Source organism: Schistocerca cancellata, chromosome 12, assembly GCF_023864275.1.
Source record: "Schistocerca cancellata isolate TAMUIC-IGC-003103 chromosome 12, iqSchCanc2.1, whole genome shotgun sequence".
Taxonomy (NCBI): domain Eukaryota; kingdom Metazoa; phylum Arthropoda; class Insecta; order Orthoptera; family Acrididae; genus Schistocerca; species Schistocerca cancellata.
The window spans coordinates 46,119,303-46,139,828 of NC_064637.1; the positions used below are offsets into that span (position 1 = coordinate 46,119,303).

General features: G+C 46.8%; 1 protein-coding gene across 1 annotated transcript in view; it reads right to left on the reverse strand.

Annotated features, from left to right (window-relative positions):
• Nucleotides 1–9,803, reverse strand: part of LOC126109872 (pyruvate kinase-like) — a 146,078-nt gene extending 136,275 nt beyond the window's left edge. Inside the window, exon 1 of the mRNA XM_049914940.1 lies at nt 9,652–9,803. Coding sequence (XP_049770897.1) covers nt 9,652–9,684 — 33 coding nt within the window. The 5' untranslated portion in view covers nt 9,685–9,803. The remainder of the gene's footprint in view (nt 1–9,651) is intronic.
• Nucleotides 9,804–20,526: the final 10,723 nt, after the last annotated feature.

A 20,526-nucleotide genomic window follows, 5' to 3' on the forward strand; every position in this document is an offset into this window, starting at 1 on the left:
GCCATTAAAACTGCTACACCACGAAGATGACGTGCTACAGACGCGAAATTTAACCGACAGGAAGAAGATGCTGTGATATGCAAATGATTAGCTTTTCAGAGCATTCACACAAGGTTGGCGCCGGTGGTGACACCTACAACGTGCTGAGATGAGGAAAGTTTCCAACAGCAGTTGACCGGCGTTGCCTGGTGAAACGTTGTTGTGATGCCTCGTGTAAGGAGGAGAAATGCGTACCATCACGTTTCCGACTTTGATAGAGGTCGGATTGTACCCTATCGCGATTGCGGTTTATCGTATCGCGACATTGCTGCTCGCATTGGTCGAGATCCAACGAGTGTTAGCAGAATATCGAATCCGTGGGTTCAGGAGGGTAATACCGAACGCCGTACTGGGTCCAAACGGCCTCGTATCACTAGCAGTCGAGATGACAGGCATCTTATCCCCATGTCTGTAACGGATGGTGCAGCCACGTCTCGATCCCTGAGTCAACAGTTGGGGACGTTTGCAAGATAACAACCATCTGCACGAACAGTTCGTCGACGTTTGCAGCAGAATAATGCAGCTCGGAGACCATGTCTGCGGTTACCCTAGACGCTGCATCACTGACAGGAGCTCCTGCTATGGTGTACTCGACGATGAACCTGGGTGCACGAATGGCAAAACGTCATTTTTTCGGATGAATCCAGGTTCTGTTTAGAGCATCACGATGGTCGCATCCGTGTTTGGCGACATCGCGGTGAACGCACATTGGAAGCGTGTATTCGTCATCGCCATACTGGCGTATCACCCGGCGTGATGGTATGGGGTGCCATTGGTTACACGTCTCGGTCACCTCTTGTGCGCATTGACGGCACTTTGAACAGTGGACGTTACGACCTGTGGCTCTATCCTTCATTCGATCCCTGCGAAACCCTACATTTCAGCAGGATAACGCACGACCGCATGTTGCAAGTCCTGTAGGGGCCTTTCTGGATACAGAAAATGTTCGACTGCTGCCCTGGCCAGCACATTCTCCAGATCTCTCACCAACTGAAAACGTCTGGTCAATGGTGGCCGAGCAACTGGCTCGTCACAATATGCCAGCCACTACTCTTGATGAACTGTGGTATCGTGTTGAAGCTGCATGGACAGCTGTACCTGTACACGCCATCCAAGCTCTTTTTGACTCAATGCCCAGGCGTATCAAGGCCGTTATTACAGTCAGAGGTGGTTGTTCTGGGTACTGAATTCTGAGGATCTATGCACCCAAATTGCGTGTAATCACATGTCAGTTCTAGTGTAATATATTTGTCCAATGAATACGCGTTTATCATCTGCATTTCTTCTTGGTGTAGCAATTTTAACGGCCAGTAGTGTAAGTAGTGTTGTGTAAGCAATTATTGAAGGCACCCATCTCCTTTAGCCAATCAACCACGGCATTGATGTAACAGTAGGGGACTAGAGGCTATTTGTTGAGTTGTGGCAACACTAAGCCTGTTGTTCGTTGTTCTTGATGAAGTGTCTAGAGTCGCCCCTAAATTAAATACTAATTCCGCACAAGGCGTCTAGGTCCAACTACGACTCCGCGTTCAAAGTCTGTTAATTCCTGTCATGCGGCCGTAGTCACGCCGGCAACCTTTTCACACGGATCACCTGAGTGCAAACGACAGCTCCGCAAATGCACCGCCCTTTTGTACCTTGTGTACGCGACAGTACCGCCATTTGTACGAGGGCAGTTCAATAAGTAATGCAACACATTTTTTTTCTCGGCCAATTTTGGTTGAAAAAACCTGAAATTTCTTGTGGAATACTTTCAAACATTCCCGCTTCGTCTCGTATAGTTTCATTGCCTTCCGACAGGTGGCAGCGCTGTACGGAGCTGTTAAAATGGCGTCTGTAACGGATGTGCGTTGCAAACAACGGGCAGTGATCGAGTTTCTTTTGGCGGAAAACCAGGGCGTCTCAGATATTCATAGGCGCTTGCGGAATGTCTACAGTGATCTGGCAGTGGACAAAAGCACGGTGAGTCGTTGGGCAAAGCGTGTGTCATCATCGCCGCAAGGTCAAGCAAGACTGTCTGATCTCCCGCGTGCGGGCCGGCCGTGCACAGCTGTGACTTCAGTGGACTGTTCTTCCTCTTGCACCCTACAGCCCCGTTCTCGCACCGTCGGATTTCCACATGTTTGGCCCAATGAAGGACGCAATCCGTGGGACGCACTGCGCGGATGATGAAGAAGTTATTGATGCAGTACGACGTTGGCTCCGACATCGTCCAGTGGAATGGTACCGTGCAGGCATACAGGCCCTCATTTCAAGGTGGCGTAAGGCCGTAGCATTGAATGGAGATTACGTTGAAAAATAGTGTTGTGTAGCTAAAAGATTGGGGAATAACGTGGTTTATTTCAATGCTGAATAAAACAACCCCTGTTTCAGAAAAAAAATGTGTTGCATTACTTATTGAACTGCCCTCGTATATGTGCATATCGCTAGGCCATGATTTTTGCCACCTCACTGTAATTTCGTGTGGCTCAACAGCTGAGTGCAGGAGTTTCGAGATAACGCCAATCCGGCGACTTTCGTGTCCCTAACGTACCTGTAGGTTAAAACTGAAGAAACTGCAAAAAGTTTAATAAGTCACGGCTGCAAAATACTAGCGCGGATTCTTTACAGACGAATGGAAAAACTGGTAAAAGCCGGCCTCGGGGAAGATCAGTTTGGATTCCGTAGAAATGTTGGGACACGTGAGGCAATATTGACCCTACGACTTATCTTAGAAGCTAGATTAAGGAAAGGCAAACCTACGTTTCTAGCATTTGTAGACTTAGAGAAAGCTTCTGACAATGTTGACTGGAATACGCTCTTTCAAATTCTGAAGGTGGCAGGGGTAAAATACAGGGTGCGAAAGGCTATTTACAATTTGTACAGAAACTAGATGGCAGCTATAAGAGTCGAGGGACATGAAAGGGAAGCAGTTATTCAATCTGTATATTGAGCGAGCAGTGAAGGAAACAAAAGAAAAATTCGGAGTAGGTATTAAAATCCATGGAGAAGAAATAAAAACGTTGAGGTTCGCCGATGACACTCTAATTCTGTCAGAGACAGCAAAGGACTTGGAAGAGCAGGTGAATGGAATGGATAGTGTCTTGAAAGGAGGGTATAAGATGAACATCAACAAAAGCAAAACGAGGATCATGGAATGTAGTCGAATTAAGTCGGGTGATGCTGAGGGAATTAGATCAGGAAATGAGACACTTAAAGTAGGAATTTTGCTATTTGGGGAGAAAAATAACTGATGATGGTCGAAGTAGGGAGGATATAAAATGTAGACTGGCAATGGCAAGGAAAGTGTTTCTGAAGAAGAGAAATTTGTTAACATCTAGTATTGATTTAAGTGTCAGGAAGTCGTTTCTGAAAGTATTTGTATGGAGTGTAGCCATGTATGGAAGTGAAACATGGACGATAACTAGTTTGGACAAGAAGAGAATAGAAGCTTTGGAAATGTGGTGCTACAGAAGAATGCTGAAGATAAGGTGGGTAGATCACGTAACTAATGAGGAGGTATTGAATAGAATTAGGCAGAAGAGAAATTTGTGGCACAACTTGACTAGAAGAAGGGATCGGTTGGTAGGACATGTGTTGAGGCACCAAGGGATCGCCAATTTAGTATTGGAGGCCAGTGTGGAGGGTAAAAATCGTAGAGGGAGACCAAGAGATGAATACACTAAGCAGATTCAGAAGGCTGTAGGTTACAGTAGGTACTGGGAGATGAAGAAGCTTGCACAGGATAGAGTAGCATGGAGAGCTGCATCAAACCAGTCTCAGGACTGAAGACCACAATAACAACGACAACGTACCTCAGATAGCCAACCAGGCAAATGGGACCTATACTTCAAGACGGCGTCCGAACCACGTGTCCTTCCTGGTGAATCCTCACATCATTGAGAGGTGAAGGATAGATTAAATTTCACTGGTGCGGCTGAGATTCGATCCCACGACTTCTCTGTTTCCAGACACTTGCTTCACGGATGAACAAGCAGGCCGGCTATTCCCAGATGATTTACATACGTTACAGTTCACCGTGTGTTTCTAAGACTCAGCAAAAAGATTTCCAAAAGATTGGGGTAGAATTCCCGGCCAAACTTAGCATTTTGCTTTGTCAATCATCACTTCTTCCCCCCTGACAATGTTTGTTAATGTCGGAAACGCTGAATTGCACGTTGGTTGTCAGTCCAAGTTAACCTGTAAGTTCCAGCCCGACCTAAAGCAATTCAAACGTGAAACGCGTATGTATTCAATGTATTCATTGACAGCGATGGCGAGGCATGACAGAATCTCTGACCAGAGAGTTATTTATCGTTGCTAGTCTGCGCTTGACCGCGCGAGAGTTCAGTTCAGTTGCGTGTAGTGAGCCGGCAGTAGCAGTTGTGGTACGTAGCGAGTCGCGAGAGCATGTAGTTCAGTTGGAAGTGGCACTCTGTCTGCAGTAGTCAGTCTGTACAGTAGTGTGTGAGGAGTCGGCGGGGGTCGACATGGGTCTCTGGTCACGATTCAGGACGAGGTATATTGTTAAATAAGGTAATGAAGCAGCATTGCGCTCAGCTAATAATGTATTGTAATTGTAATTAATTTGTTCAAGAAATGCCCCAATAATAATTCTGTTTTCAAAGCAATCGTTATTAAAAAGAAAAAAATCATTACAATTGAATGTTCATTTCTCAATTTTTGTGTCGAGTTTACGTTGGGTCATTATTTTTCAATATTTTTGTAGCGAAGGTACAGTCGCTTTTATTTCAATTTAACAATGTTTTGTGCGAGCTCAACAACATTAGGGTCATTATTATTCAGTAATCTTGTGGGGAAATAACTTTTGGCACGGTGTCCATTTACATTTAAAATTTTTCATTTTTTTATATTTTTACGGGAAGGTTATGCATGGGTCCATTTATATTTAATTAATATCTTTAATTTTTGTGGGGAGGTCACAAACGTCAGAAACTGCCAAACGTGTATCGCCTTTAGTAGGTTCATGTCTAGAAAAGTGCCGTTGAGAGCAATCTTCGGGTTGATGACAGCTTCATATCCTTACTGTTGCCAGTAATTTATCAACAGTTGCATGATGATGATGAGGTCCCATACTCCGAGGAGCATAGGGGACGATTCGGGAGACCCGCAACGCTGCACTAGGCAAGGTCCTAGTGGAGGTGGTTTTCCATTGCCTTCCTACGACCGTAATAGGGATGAATGATGATGATGAAGACGACACAACAATACTCAGTCATCACGAGGCAGGAAAAATCGAACCCGGGACCCCGCGCGTGGGAAGCGAGAACGCTATCGCAAGACCACGAGCTGCGCACATCAGTCGCATATTCGAACAGAAATGTGACTTTTCGGCTCTTTATCCACAGAAAGAGTACGAGATGCAAATTCTCGTGAGACTGAGAAGCCGGCCGGGGTGGCCGAGCGGTTCTAGGCGCTACAGTCTGGAACCGAGCGACCGCTATGGTCGCAGGTTCGAATCCTGCCTCGGGTAAGGATGTGTGTGATGTCCTTAGATCAGTTAGGTTTAATTAGTTCCAAGTTCTAGGCGACTGATGACCTCAGAAGTTAAGTCGCATAGTGCTCAGAGCCATTTTTGAGACTGAGAATCTTATGTCCACAGCTCAGCACGGTTTTAGAATGCATCGCTCGTGCGAAATTCAGCGTGCCCGTTCCTGACACTGCAAACTATGAATGAAGAGAAACAGGAAGATACCACATTTCTTGATTTCCGGGAAGCAATTGACGCAGTAGCCCATTGCTGACTGTTGACGAGCATATGAAATAAGTTCACAGATATGTGAGTGCCTCGAAGACTTCCTAACAAGGGAACATCCCCATCGCACCCCCCTCAGATTTAGTTATAAGTTGGCACAGTGGATAGGCCTTGAAAAACTGAACACCGATCGATCGAGAAAACAGGAAGAAGTTGTGTGGAACTATGAAAAAATAAGCAAAATATACAAACTGGGTCGTCCATGCGTAAGACAGGCAATATTAAGGGCAATGTGAGGTGAGGAGCTCCATGGTCCCGTGGTTAGCGTGAACGGCTGCGGAACGAGAGGTCCTTGGTTCAAATCTTCCCTCGACCGAGAATTTTTACTTTTTATTTTCAGTTTATGTGAAAAACTCTTATGTTTTCATCACTTTTTTTGGAGTTATTATTACATCCACAAGAAAACCTAAATTGGGCAAGGTAGAAGAAACTTTTCACCCATTCGCCAAGTGTACTAGTTAGGTGGGTCGACAACATATTCCTGTCATGTGACGCACATGCTGTCACCAGTGTCGTATACAAAATATCAGACGTGTTTTCCTGTGGAGGAATCGGTTGACCTATGACCTTGCGATCAAATGTTTTTGGTTCCCATCAGAGAGGCACGTCCTTTCGTCAACCAATCACACGGTTTTTCGGTGCGGTCGCAAAACACAGACACTAAACTTATTACAGTGAACAGAGACGTCAATGAACGAACGGACAGATCATAACTTTGCGAAAATAAAGAAAGCAAAATTTTCAGTGGAGGGCAGATTTGAACCAAGGACCTCTCGTTCCGCAGCTGTTCACGCTAACCACGGGACCACGTCGCTCCTTGCCTCACATTGCCCTTAATATTGCCTATCTTACGCCTGGACGACCCAGTTTGTATATTTTGCTTATTTTTTCATAGTTCCACACAACTTCTTCCTGTTTCCTCGATTGATCTGTGTTCAGTTTTTCAAGGCCTATCCACTGTGCCAACTTATAACTAAATCTGAGAGGGGTGCGATGGGGATGTTCCCTTGTAAGTAATAGAACCCAGTATGTTGTCCTCGATGGCGAGTGTGCATCAGAGATAAGGGTGCCGAGTGCCCCAGCAAAATGTGACAACTCTGTCCTAACAGGGTCCGTAAAGCCCAATGGCACTGAGCACTGAGCGTCATCCTCTGACGATAGGCGTCATTGGGTGCGGATCTGGAGGGGCATGTGGTCAGCACACAGCTGTCCTAGACATTGTCAGTTTTCGTGACCAAAACCGCTACATCATTACCGAGCAGCTCCTCAATTGGCCTAACCAGGGCTGAGTGTACCCTGCCTGCCAACGCCCACATCTCGTGGTCGTGCGGTAGCGTTCTCGCTTCCCACGCCCGGGTTCCCGGGTTTGATTCCCGGCGGGGTCAGGGATTTTCTCTGCCTCGTGATGGCTGGGTGTTGTGAGCTGTCCTTAGGTTACTTAGGTTTAAGTAGTTCTAAGTTCTAGGGGACTAATGACCATAGATGTTAAGTCCCATAGTGCTCAGAGCCATTTGAACCATCTTCCCCTCTTTCCTCTTCTCTCTCCCTCTCTCTCTCTCTCTTCCTGTCTCTATCTCTCCCTCTCTTTCTCTCTCTTCTCGTTCCTTCCTCTCTGCCATTCTCCCTCTCACACACACTGTCTCACTTATCATCTCATACTCTCATCTCTCCCACTCTCTCTCCAGGCAAATGCCGGGATGGCTCCTCTGAAAGGGCACAGCCGACTTCGTTCCCAGTCCTTCCCTGATCCGACAAGACCGATGACCTCGCAGTTTGGTCTCTTCCCACAAGACAACCCAACTCTTACTCTCTCTCTCATACTGTCTCTCCCTCTCTCTCTCTCTCTCTCTCTCTCTCTCGTATTCTACTCCTCCCTTTCTCATACTTAATCTCTTCCCCTCTTTGCCCTCATCTCGTGGTCGTGCGGTAGCGTTCTCGCTTCCCACGCCCGGGTTCCCGGGTTCGATTCCCGGCGGGGTCAGGGATTTTCTCTGCCTCGTGATGGCTGGGTGTTGTGTGCTGTCCTTAGGTTAGTTAGGTTTAAGTAGTTCTAAGTTCTAGGGGACTAATGACCTCAGATGTTAAGTCCCATAGTGCTCAGAGGAGAGAGAGGACTGCTTGCCAACAGCACTCGACACGCCCAGACGGTCACCCATCCAAGTTCTAGCCAAGCGCTCAATTTCGGCTATCTGACGGGAAGCGGTGTTACTACTGTGGCAAGGTCTTTGGCGTAGTATGATAGAACAACTGTTATGTTCTATATACACTCATGCTCATAAATTAAGGATAATTGCAGAAAGTGGTGCCACACGACGTGGCACTACACAAAACTGGCGCTAATAGCATAGGCATGTAGGAAACACACAGATCTGTACGTCCACGGTATTGGTGATAAGTTGAGAAAAACGTCCAGAAACATATGTGGTACAAAACACCACTGCTTCCTGCGCATGTACCCCGACATCAATATGGGATAAGAAACTTCCTGGCAGATTAAAACTGTGTGCCCGACCGAGACTCGAACTCGGGACCTTTGCCTTTCGCGGGCAAGTGCTCTACCATCTGAGCTACCGAAGCACGACTCGCGCCCGGTACTCACAGCTTCGGTAGCTCAGATGGTAGAGCACTTGCCCGCCAAAGGCAAAGGTCCCGAGTTCGAGTCTCGGTCGGGCACACAGTTTTAATCTGCCAGGAAGTTTCATATCAGCGCACACTCCGCTGCAGAGTGAAAATCTCATTCTGGAAACATCCCCCAGGCTGTGGCTAAGCCATGTCTCCGCAATATCCTTTCTTTCAGGAGTGCTAGTTCTGCAAGGTTCGCAGAAGAGCTTCTGTAAAGTTTGGAAGGTAGGAGACGAGATACTGGCAGAAGTAAAGCTGTGAGACCGGGCGTGAGTCGTGCTTCGGTAGCTCAGTTGGTAGAGCACTTGCCCGCGAAAGGCAAAGGTCCCGAGTTCGAGTCTCGGTCGGGCACACAGTTTTAATCTGCCAGGAAGTTTCATATCAGCGCACACTCCGCTGCAGAGTGAAAATTTCATTCATTGAATATGGGATATGAACACCATGCACACGTACACAGGCCGCACAACGGGTTGGCATACTCTGGATCAGGTGGTCGAGCAGCTGCTGGGGTATAGCCTCCCATTCTTGCACCAGTGCCCGTCGGAGCTCCTGAAGTGTCGTAGGGGTTTGAAGACGTGCAGCGATACGTCGACCGAGAGCATCCCAGACGTGCTCGATGTGGTTTAGGTCTAGAGAACAGTCATCATTAAAAAGAAAGGCGTTTTTCGTTGCGGCGGAATCTTCTAACGAAATTCCAATCACCAACTTTCTCCTCCGAATGCGGAAATATTTTGTTGAGGCCGACCTACATAGGGAGGAACGATCACCACCATAAAATAAGGGATATCACAGCTCGTACAGAAAGATATAGGTGTTCATTCTTTCCGCGCGCTGTACGAGATTGGAATAATAGAGAATTGTGAAGGTGGTTCGATGAACCCTCTGCCAGGCACTTAAATGTGATTTGCAGAGTATCCATGTAGATGCAGAGCGCACGGCTACCCCTCGAGGCTAGGCAGTGTGATGATGATGATGTTTGGTTTTGTGGGGCGCTCAACTGCGTGGTTATCAGCGCCCGTACAATTTCCCAATTTTTGCTCAGTCCAATTTCGCCACTTCCCTGGATGATGATGAAATGATGAGGACAACACAAACACCCAGTCATCTCGAGGCAGGTGAAAATCCCTGACCCCGCCGGGAATCGAACCCGGGACCCCGTGCTCGGGAAGCGAGAACGCTACCGAGAGACCACGAGCGGCGGACGAGGCTAGGCAGTGTGGGGTAGCTCGACTTACCGGAGAAGTCCAGCGCCTCCCGATGCTCTTCATGGCTGGCGCTGCGCTGTGGCTGTCCGGAGCTCAACTGACTGTCGTCGGTTGTGGCCGCTCCTATCTGGCGACCCGCGTCCAGAAGAAACCCGACCGCAGATAGGGGTATCTCCGTCAGCCGGCGACCACGAGAGATGCAGACAACGGCCGCGTCAGCACTGGACGGCTCGGGCTGCCTGATAGCCGCCTGCTCTGGTGATAGTGTCGCAGCCCTGACCTGCGGCCGTTGCGGCTGATTGTCCTCTGCTACGAGACCCTGCGTGATTTCCCCCAGTAGGGACAGCGCTGTCACGTGTGCGGCGATCTCCACAATACTTTCTGTACGCACCGTTCTTTCAGACGACACCAGTGGACTGAGAAAAATGGAAAACACTGCACCATCAACACAGTGACCGACCTCTACCAAACGGATACTCCGGCTTTTCCACGTCTGTGGAACATCTCGATTAACATTACACTGTTGTTGTCGTTGTGGTCTTCAGTCCTGAGACTGGTTTGATGCAGCTCTCCGTGCTACCCTATCCTGTGCAAGCTTCTTCATCCCCCAGTACCTATTGCAACCTACTTCCTTCTGAATCTGCTTAGAGTATTCATCTCTTTGCCTCCCTCTACGATTTTTACCTTCCTTGATGCCCTCCAGCACTAAACTGGTGATCCCTCGATGTCTCAGAACATGTCCTACCAACCGATCTCTTCTTTTTGTCAAGTTGTGCCACATACTCCTCTCCTCCCCAATTCTATCCAATACTTCATCATTAGTTATGTGATCTACCAATCTAATCTTCAGCATTCTTCCGTAGCACCACATTTCGAAAGCTTCTATTCTCTTCTTGTCCAAACTATTTATCGTCCATGTTTCACTTCCATACATGGTTACACTCCATACAAATACTTTCAGAAACGACTCCCTGACACTTAAATCAATACTCGATGTTAACAAATTTCTCTTCTTTAGAAACTCTTTCCTTGCCATTGACAGTCTACATTTTATATCCTCTCTTCCTCGACCATCATCAGTTATTTTGCTCCCCAAACAGCAAAACTCATTTTCTACTTTAAGCGTCTCATTTCCTAATCTAATTCCCTCAGCAACACATTATCAATCAAATATCCGTCATCATACATTTCCTTGCGTATTTTCTTATAAACACATCATTTCATCTCACTGTACAGTGAATGTCCTACCAACAAAGAGTCTAAGAATATCATGTCCATACACTTCCCTATCTTCTCGCTAAGTGCTAGTCCGTCTAACCACAGAATCTCTTGCCCAGGGCGCAGAGCGCTCTCAGCTATATTAACACAGTACACCCGCTGCCAACATACAAACAGGCTACTTACAAGATGACTTAATATTTCTACTTGGTGTGATGAATGGTAGCTAGCATGAAATGTAGAAAAACTAAGTTAATGTGGGTGAATAGGAAAAGCAAACCCGTAATTTTCGGATACAGCATTAGTAATATCCAGCTTCACATAGTCACGTTGTTTGAGTACACTACTGGCCATTAAAATTGCTGCAATAAGAAGAAATGCAGATGATAAACTGGTATTCATTGGACATATTATACTAGAACTGACATGTGATTACATTTTCACGCAATTTGGGTGCATAGATTCTGAGAAAGCAGCATCCAGAACAACCACCTCTGGCCCTAATAACGGCCTTGAAACGCCTGGGCATTGGTCAAAATGAACTCGGATGGCGTGTACAGGTACAGCTGCCCATCCAGCTTCAACACGATACCACAGTTCATCAAGAGTAGTGACTGCGGTATTGTGACGAGCCAGTTGCTCGGCCACCGCTAACCATACGTTTTCAATTGGTGAGAGATCTAGAGAATGTGCTAGCCAGGGCAGCAGTCGAACATTTTCTGTATCCAGAAAGGCCCGTACAGGACCTGCAAATGCGGTCGTGCATTATCCTGCTGAAATGTAGGGTTTCGCAACGATCGAATAAAGGGTAGAGCTACATCTGAAATGTAACGTCCACTGTTCAAAGTGCCGTCAATGCGAACAAGAGGTGACCGAGACGTGTAACCAATGGCACCCCATACCATCGCGCCGGGTGATACGCCAGTATGACGATGACGAATATGAACCGTGAATTTAGTTTCAAAACCTTTTCTTAAGAGTTTACTTTATTTACTGTCGTTCATCAAGAACATTAACACCTTTAGTGACACTATGTGAGCGTGGAACTAGCTGCCAATTGGTAACTGATGAACAAATTAAAAAAAAAAAAATTTTCCAAGAAAAGGAAATTAAAATTTTTTTTTCAATAAATGGAAATTTTATTTCTAAAAGCCTTTTTTTTAACAGATTTAAAATTATAATCAGAAAGCACCCTGTAAATATCAACTTACAATTTATTCAGAGACAGAAATAACTTTTTTTTTTTTTTTTTTTTTTTTTTTTTTTTTTTTTTTATAGTATGAGCTTTCAGGCTGAGAACGTAGCCGCTCCCTTTTGACACGGCCGTAGTTACGACCGCTCACAACAGGCTCTGAAAGACTACACTGGTGCAAATCTGCAACACATCAGATTAATTTAAACTAAGAGTTTTAACAATTTACACAAGCACACAAACTATGCCCCCCCATAGGAGGGATGGAAATGGTACAAAACACTAACAGCTAAAACATTAACCTTGCCCCCGAAGGTGCAACTTGATTTTAACTTCTAAAAAAAGTCTTACGGTGAAAGGGTGGCAACTTTATATACTAAAAATGGTTCAAATGGCTCTGAGCACTATGCGACTCAACTTCTGAGATCATCAGTCGCCTAGAACTTAGAACTACTTAAACCTAACTAACCTAAGAACATCACGCACATCCATGCCCGAGGCAGGATTCGAACCTGCGACCGTAGCGGTCACGCGGTTCCAGACTGAAGCGCCTTTAACCGCACGGCCACACCGGCCGGCCTTTATATACTAAAATGATCATTTAAATAAAAGCCCACGAAATGCTATCTTATATAGAATTCTACAAAGTTGGCCAAACAATAGTGAAGATGCTCTACAGTACACAGATACGGCCTCTCAAGATCATAGGCAGTAATATCAAAGTTTCCAAAGATCAAAGGATATTTCAGTATTAGGCCGCTACACTCCAAACAATAAATTCGTTTACACACCAAATCCGACAAACATGACAGAGGCAGCTACTAACGTACGATAGGGAGATTACCGAACAACCCGAACAGCAGGTTGCTCTAACCCGCCACTACTCCACAAGGGAGAAACGGACCACCCTATTTATAAACAACCACCTTGCCGCTGGTGGCCAAACGGAGGAGAAAGCGAAACGGCTGGTGACCTCACCAAGAAATCAAGTACAATTTAACAAGAGTAAATCAAACAAAATATCACCAATCACTTAACTTCTAATTAACTGCGATTTCTCGAGAAGACCTGGCGCAGCACCCCCGAAATGGCTCTCCCGAACCGTCCGCTGCCAGCCGCTTCAACGGACGCAGGAAGGCGCGCCGATCTCCCGTCTCACGGCGTCGCAGCTCGCACCGGCCAGACCGATGTCGTGGGTTGACTCCTGTTGCTCTCGCGTCGACCGCGAAGTCACTACCCCTCGCTATACGGCGCGGCCCCGCTGGACTCACGTAGCGACCACACATGAGCGCCGACGCTCGAGACGGACAAGTCATCTCGTGTCTCAGTGCGCGACCGACTAACCGATCGATCCAACCGCCAATGACCACTGCCTGAACAAACTCGAGCAGACTGGCGGCCTAACGCGCAGACTCAGATGCAGGAACTAAGCCCCCACCGGGCGACCACTCGCTGAGTGCTCCTACTGGCGGAGTGTAAAGACTTACATTTTGCCGGCTTTAAAGGTTGATCCGATCCACAGACATACTAGCACTCCGAACGTCAGACAGACTCTAACTGCCTAACAAATGCGGACGAGAGACAGACTAGCAATCTGGGGACGAGAGACTGACCCAGACTGACCCACTGGCGAGTTTTTTTTTCTTTATTGTTATTTTTAAACCTGTTTACAGGCAGGCCAGCAGCAGCATACTATGTCGCTCTTCGGCCTCAGAGAAACACAAAAGATACAAATGAAGACATTTAGAGAAAAACCCAAAACGGGTGATGGGGAGGCGGGAGAGGATGTCAGTATGGAGGATTGGGCTGGGGGAGGAGATGACAACGGAATCCTGTCTGGGAGTGAGGAGACAGATGGGGGCACCAGGGAAGTGTTGGCAGAGGAGGAGGGAGAGATTCCGGGCCTCGAAAAGGGAAGGATCGGGACGGGAGAGGAGGTATTTGTATAAAGAGCGAGGGGAGGCGGAGGAGTAGGAGGAGGAGGTGAATGGAGCAGGGCCAGGCGGAGAGACATTCATGGCATCCTGGGGGGGGGGGGGAATGAGGACGGGGCGGGGCCTTTTTGGGAGCGGAGGAGGTGGTGGTGCCACTAGGGTGTTTAACGGCGGCAGAAGGGTGGGTGGTGACATGAGGGACGGGAGCTATAGGGAGGTGGCGGGAAGGGGCAGGTCCCGGCGTGGACGCAGCAGTTGGCGCCACTGGCGAGCTCATAGCGCCCCTTAAATGCACGAGAACAGGCAACGTTTCCCCTTTCCCACCGAGGGAGACACCAAAGCTGCGATTGCCACAGCGGCGCCACCGCCAGAAACGGAGGGCGACTGCTTCACACTACGCGCTATGGTGCGCTCTTCAAAACAGCAACTTTTAGCACGGTTCAAATTACATCCTAATTGTTGAATACTGTCCACTCGTCAAATGTGGGGTGTCTAGGAAACCTACTTTCTCAGATCGCTAGCCAACAATTCAAGCAAACCGTATTGAAGAATTTTATTGTGAAATGAACAATGACAACACTTAACTTTCACAATAACACAGAAGTGTCGCAAGCGAAGGGCGACATGCAAATAAGAAATCTCTTCAGTGTATACGAGGGTCACTCCAAAAGAAATGCACACTATTTTTGTAAAAATACAGTTTTCATTCTGCATGTGTGTCAGTTTTACAGTGTGTAGATACATCCTTCCCACTTGAATTCAAACTTAGTTCAACCTGTTCCCGTGAGAGGCGCCGTCACAGCATCTCTTCAAGATGGCTGCTACACTTGACATTCGTCAGAAGCAACATGCTGTATAGAAATCCTGTGCTGTGAAAACGAGACACTGAGAAACATCCACAAGAGGTTGAAAAAGGTGTACGGAGATGCTGCTGTCGATAGCAGTGCAGTTAGTCGGTGGGCAAGCAGGTTACGTGATGAAAGCGGGCACAGAAATATTGAGGATTGTCCTGGCAGCGGCAGGCCTCGTACTGCACACACTCCAGACAATGTGCAGAGAGTTAACGAACTGGTGACTGTTGACAGACGCATCACAGTGAACGAATTGTCACGCTACGTTGGGATAGGGGAAGGAAGTGTTTGCAGAGTACTGAAAGTGTTGGTGATAAAAAAGGTTTGTGCCAGGTAGTTTCCCAGGATGTTGACAGTGGCTCACGAAGAAACAAGAAAAACGGTATGCAGCGAACTTTTGGAACAGTACGAGAATGGTGGAGATGAATTTCTTGGAAGAATTATGACAGGTGACGAAACATGGCTGCACCATTTTTCACCGGAGACGAAGAGGCAATCAGTGGAGTGGAATCATGCAAATTCACCCAAGAAAAAAAAATTCAAAACGACACCTTCTGCTGGAAAAGTTATAGCTACAGTGTTTTTCGATTCCGAAGGACTTTTGCTTGTGTACATCACGCCAAGTGGAACCACCATAAATTGTGATGCATATGTGACGACACTGAAGAAACTTCGAGCTCGACTGAGTTCGACCACATCGGCAAAAGCAGGATGTTTTGCTGTTGCACGACAATGCGCGGCCACATGTCAGTCAAAAAACCACGGAAGCGATCACAAAACTCGGATGGACAACACTGAAACACCCGCCTTACAGTCCTGACCTGGCTCCATGTGACAATCACCTCTTTGGGAAACTGAAAGACTCTCTTCGTGGAACAAGGTTTGAAGATGATGACTTCGTTGTGCACGCTGCCGAACAGTGGCTCCAACGGGTTGGTCCAGAATTTTTCCGTGCGGGTATACAGGCGCTGGTTCCAAGATGGCGTAAGACAGTTGAGAGGGCTGGAAATTATGTGGAGAAATGAAAATATTGTTCCTAAAGGGTGTATCTACATGCTGTAAAACTTTCAAACATGTAGAATAAAAGATGGATTTTAAAAAAAAGTAGAGTGCATTTCTTTTGGAGTGACCCTTGTACAATTCCGAAGTCGCTGCTCCTGAAGTGCCTAATATTGATGCTGCTGTCGAAATGGCCAGATCAGTCGGCGCGGCGCTTGTGTCTTCGCATAGTCCGCTGCCGTTGCGTTGTCGTCCTGGAGAGGGGTCGGTCAGCGTACGATTGGCTGACGTCACAGCCCTCTTTCCTCTAACGTTTCCGACTGGCGTGGCGCTTGACTTTACACTGATGCGGGCTTATCTACAAGGTGCATTCAAGTTCTAAGACCTCCAATTTTTTTTGTCCGCACTGGAAAGAGATAGAAACATGCGCATTGTTTTAAAATGAGGCCTTGTTCATTGTCAATACGTCCCAGAGATGGCAGCACCGTACGGCAGATGGAATTTTACCGCCAGCGGCGAGAATGAGAACTGTTTTAAATACTTAAAATGGCGACGTTTTCTTTACTTGAACAGCGTGCAATCATTCATTTTCTGAATTTGCGTGGTGTGAAACCAATTGAAATTCATCGACAGTTGAAGGAGACATGTGGTAATGGAGTTATGGATGTGTCGAAAGTGCGTTCATGGGTGCGACAGTTCAATGAAGGCAGAACATCATGTGACAACAAACCGAAACAACCTCGGGCTCGCACAAGCCGGTCTGACGACGTGATCGAGAAAGTGGAGAGAATTGTTTTGGGGGGTCGCCGAAAGACTGTTGAACAGATCGCCACCAGAGTTGGCATTTCTGTGGGTTCTGTGCACACAATCCTGCATGACGACCTGAAAACGCGAAAAGTGTCATCCTTGCCACGAATGCTGACGGACGACCACACGGCTGCCCGTGTGGCATGTTGCCAAGCAATGTTGACGCGGAACGACAGCATGAATGGGACTTTCTTTTCGTCGGTTGTGACAATGGATGAGACGTGGATGCCATTTTTCAATCCAGAAACAAAGCGCCAGTCAGCTCAATGGAACCACACAGATTCACCGCCACCAAAAATATTTCTGGTAACCGCCAGTGCTGAAAAAATGATGGTGTCCATGTTATGGGACAGCGAGGGCGTAATCCTTACCCATTGCGTTCCAAAGGGCACTACGGTAACAGGTGCATCCTACGAAAATGTTTTGAAGAATAAATTCCTTCCTGCACTGCAACAAAAACGTCCGGGAAGGGCTGCGCGTGTGCTGTTTCACCAAGACAACGCACCCGCACATCGAGCTAACGTTACGCAACAGTTTCTTCGTGATAACAACTTTGAAGTGATTCCTCATGCTCCCTACTCACCTGACCTGGCTCCTAGTGACTTGCAGGGCGATTACGTCGAGAAGTAACGCCAGTTTCATCGATTTCGGGTGAGTAGTTAATTAGAAAAAAAAAAATCGCAGGCCTTAGAACTTGAATGCACCTCGTACACTACGCAACACAATTGACGGATCACTTTCTCGAATGCCCATAATTGTCTACCACTGTGGCACAGAAGTTTGAAATTTCGCGCGACGGTGGGTACAAACTTCCTTCGTGATACGAAATTGCAGTGCGTGCGTTATTCTGATGACGATGCACCGCAGCCACCACAGCCGTTACGAAACACATCAGATGAATTCGTAATTACGAATAATGACTACCATCAGCTGTAGAATGGAATAACAACAATGAAAATTTTTGCCGGACCAGGACTCGAATCCGGATTTTTCGCTTATCGCGAGCGGTCGCCGTACCATTTTTTTTTTTTGTCTCATTTTGTTTGTTTTCGTTCGTTGCATCTGCTCGGGGCGCATGTCGCAAGACACCCGTTTCAGTTCGTCGTTGATCAATGAACTCAGTTTCTTTATTACAGAGAGCAGTTAACCCTCTGACCGAACACGCTGAGTTACCGTGCCGGCAAAACCATCCACAGACTAGTCGGCTTCTAGTATGATAAAAGAAAAAAGAAAGAAAAATGATCTCCGAGCTGATAGTCCATTCTGCTGCAAATGTCGTCGAACTGTTTGTGCACATGGTTCTTGTCTTGCAAACATCCCCATCTGTTCACTCAGAGATCGAGACGTGGCTGCACGATCCGTTACAGCCGTGCAGATAAGATGCCTGTCATCTCGACTGCTAGTGATACGAGGCCGTTGGGATCCAGCACGGCGTTCCGTATTATCCTCCTGAACCCACCGATTCCATATTCTGCTAACAGTCATTGGATCTCGACCAACGCGAGCAGCAATGTCGCGATGCGATAAACCGCAATCGCGATAGGCTACAATCCGACCTTTACCAAAGTCGGAAACGTGATGGCACGCATTTCTCCTCCTTACACGAGGCATCACAACGTTTCACTAGGCAACGCCGGTCAACTGCTGTTTGTGTACGAGAAACCGGTTGGAAACTTTTTTCATGTCAGTACGTTGTAGGTGTCGACACCGGCGCCAACCCTGTGTGATTGCTCTGAAAAGCTAATCATTTACATATTTCAGCATCTTCTTCCTGTCGGTTAGATTTCGCGTCTGTAGTGGTGGTGGTGGTTAGTGTTTAACGTCCCGTCGACAACGGGGTCATTAGAGACGGAGCGCAAGCTCGGGTTAGGGAAGGATTGGGAAGGAAATCGGCCGTGCCCTTTCAAAGGAACCATCCCGGCATTTGCCTGAAACGATTTAGAGAAATCACGGAAAACCTAAATCAGGATGGCTGGAGACGGGATTGAACCGTCGTCCTCCCAAATGCGAGTCCAGTGTCGCGTCTTTAGTACGTCATCTTTGTGGTGTAGCAATTTTAATGGCCAGTAGTGTATTTCTTCTGTTTCCCAGAGTTTCTTCGTAGTAGCCTTCTTCGCACCTATGTTTTTCTCTCCAACTTCTGTGATTGTCCTCGTGCGAGACGCCCATTCCTTTTCAACTGAACTATCTACTGAGCAATTCTTTATCGCAGCATCTATAGCCTCAGTGAACATCAAGCGTACCTCTTCATTCCTGAGTGCTTCCGTATCCCACTTCTTTGCAGACTGATTCTTCTCGACTAGTCTCTTACACTTCAGACGGCTCTTCATCATTACTAAATTGTGATCTGAATCTATATCTGCTCCTGGGTACGCCTCACAGTGCAGTATCTGATTTCGCAATCTCTGTCTGACCATGATGTAATCTAACTGAAATCTTCCTTTATCTCCCGGGCATTTCCAAGTATACCTCCTCCTCTTGTGATTCTTGAACAGGGTGTTCGCTATTACCATTTGAAATTCATTGCAGAACTCAATCAAGGGGTTGCTGCAAAAAACGGCACTAGTGAAAAAAAATCGAAAAATGAGTCAGAGGTACCATCATGTAGTCTTCAACAACCGGTTTTGTCAAAGATATCTCACGTCGTACTGTGGAAGCCTCTAAAAATACGACGATTCTGCAAAAACACCAAAAGCCTGGATTGTTTCTAACAACAACACCACTAGTCAGTGGTGGTTCAGGCAGCTGCCGGAACAACACTGCTCAATTCCCGACAAACAACCGATACGATACACGTTGTTTATAGCCGTCCCTGTTCATCTAGATTATACTGCTATTCTCCAAGATTTTACGTTAATATGGACACAAATTATCCAGAGTGAGCGCTAAAGAGAGCAAGTAAGGCGAAAATTAGGGATAATATTCGTGAAGTGGTGAGGAACTCATTAATCAGTTCGAGAAACCATACCAGATCACATGGAGAGGACTGCAGGTTCGTAGCATTACGTATTTACTGTATTGTCGTTATTGATTGGATTCGCATACATTATCATAAGGTGACCAATTATAAACATCCCAAACTAGTACATTTGGAATAGCTCAAACGTCAGTTTTATCTCTTTTTATCTTTACCTTTATTTTAAATGTACTTCTTTTATTTATACTATGAAAGTAATTTTGGAAAACAAAATGTACACTACTGGTCATTAAAACTGCTAAATCAAGAAGAAATGCAGATGATAAACGGGTATTCATTGGACAAATGTGTTACACTAGAACTGACGTGTGGTTACATTTTCACGCAATTTGGGTGCATAGATCCTGAGAAATCAGTACGCAGAACAACCACCTCTGGCCGTAATAACGGCCTTGATACGTCTGGGCATTGAGTCAAACAGAGCTCGGATGGCGTGTACAGGTACAGCTAGCTGCCCATGCAACTTTAACACGATACCACAGTTCATCAAGAGTAGTGACTGGCGTATTGTGACGAGCCAGTTGCTCGGCCACCATTGACCAGACGTGCAGAATGTGCTGGCCAGGGCAGCAGTGGAACATTTTCTGTATCGAGAAAGGCCCGTACAAAATCTGCAACATGCGGTCGTGCATTATCCTGCTGAAATGTAGGGTTTCGCAGGGATCCAATGAAGGGTAGAGTCACGGGTCGTAACACATCTGAAATGTAACGTCCACTGTTCAAAGTGCTGTCAATGCGAACAAGAGGTGACCGAGACGTGTAACCAATCGCACCCCATACCATCACACCGGGTGATACGCCAGTATGGCGATGACGAATACAAGCTTCCAGTGTGCGTTCACCGCGATGTCGCCAAACACGGATGCGACAACCGTGATGCTCTAAACAGAACCTGGATTCAACCGAAAAAATGACGTTTTGCCATTC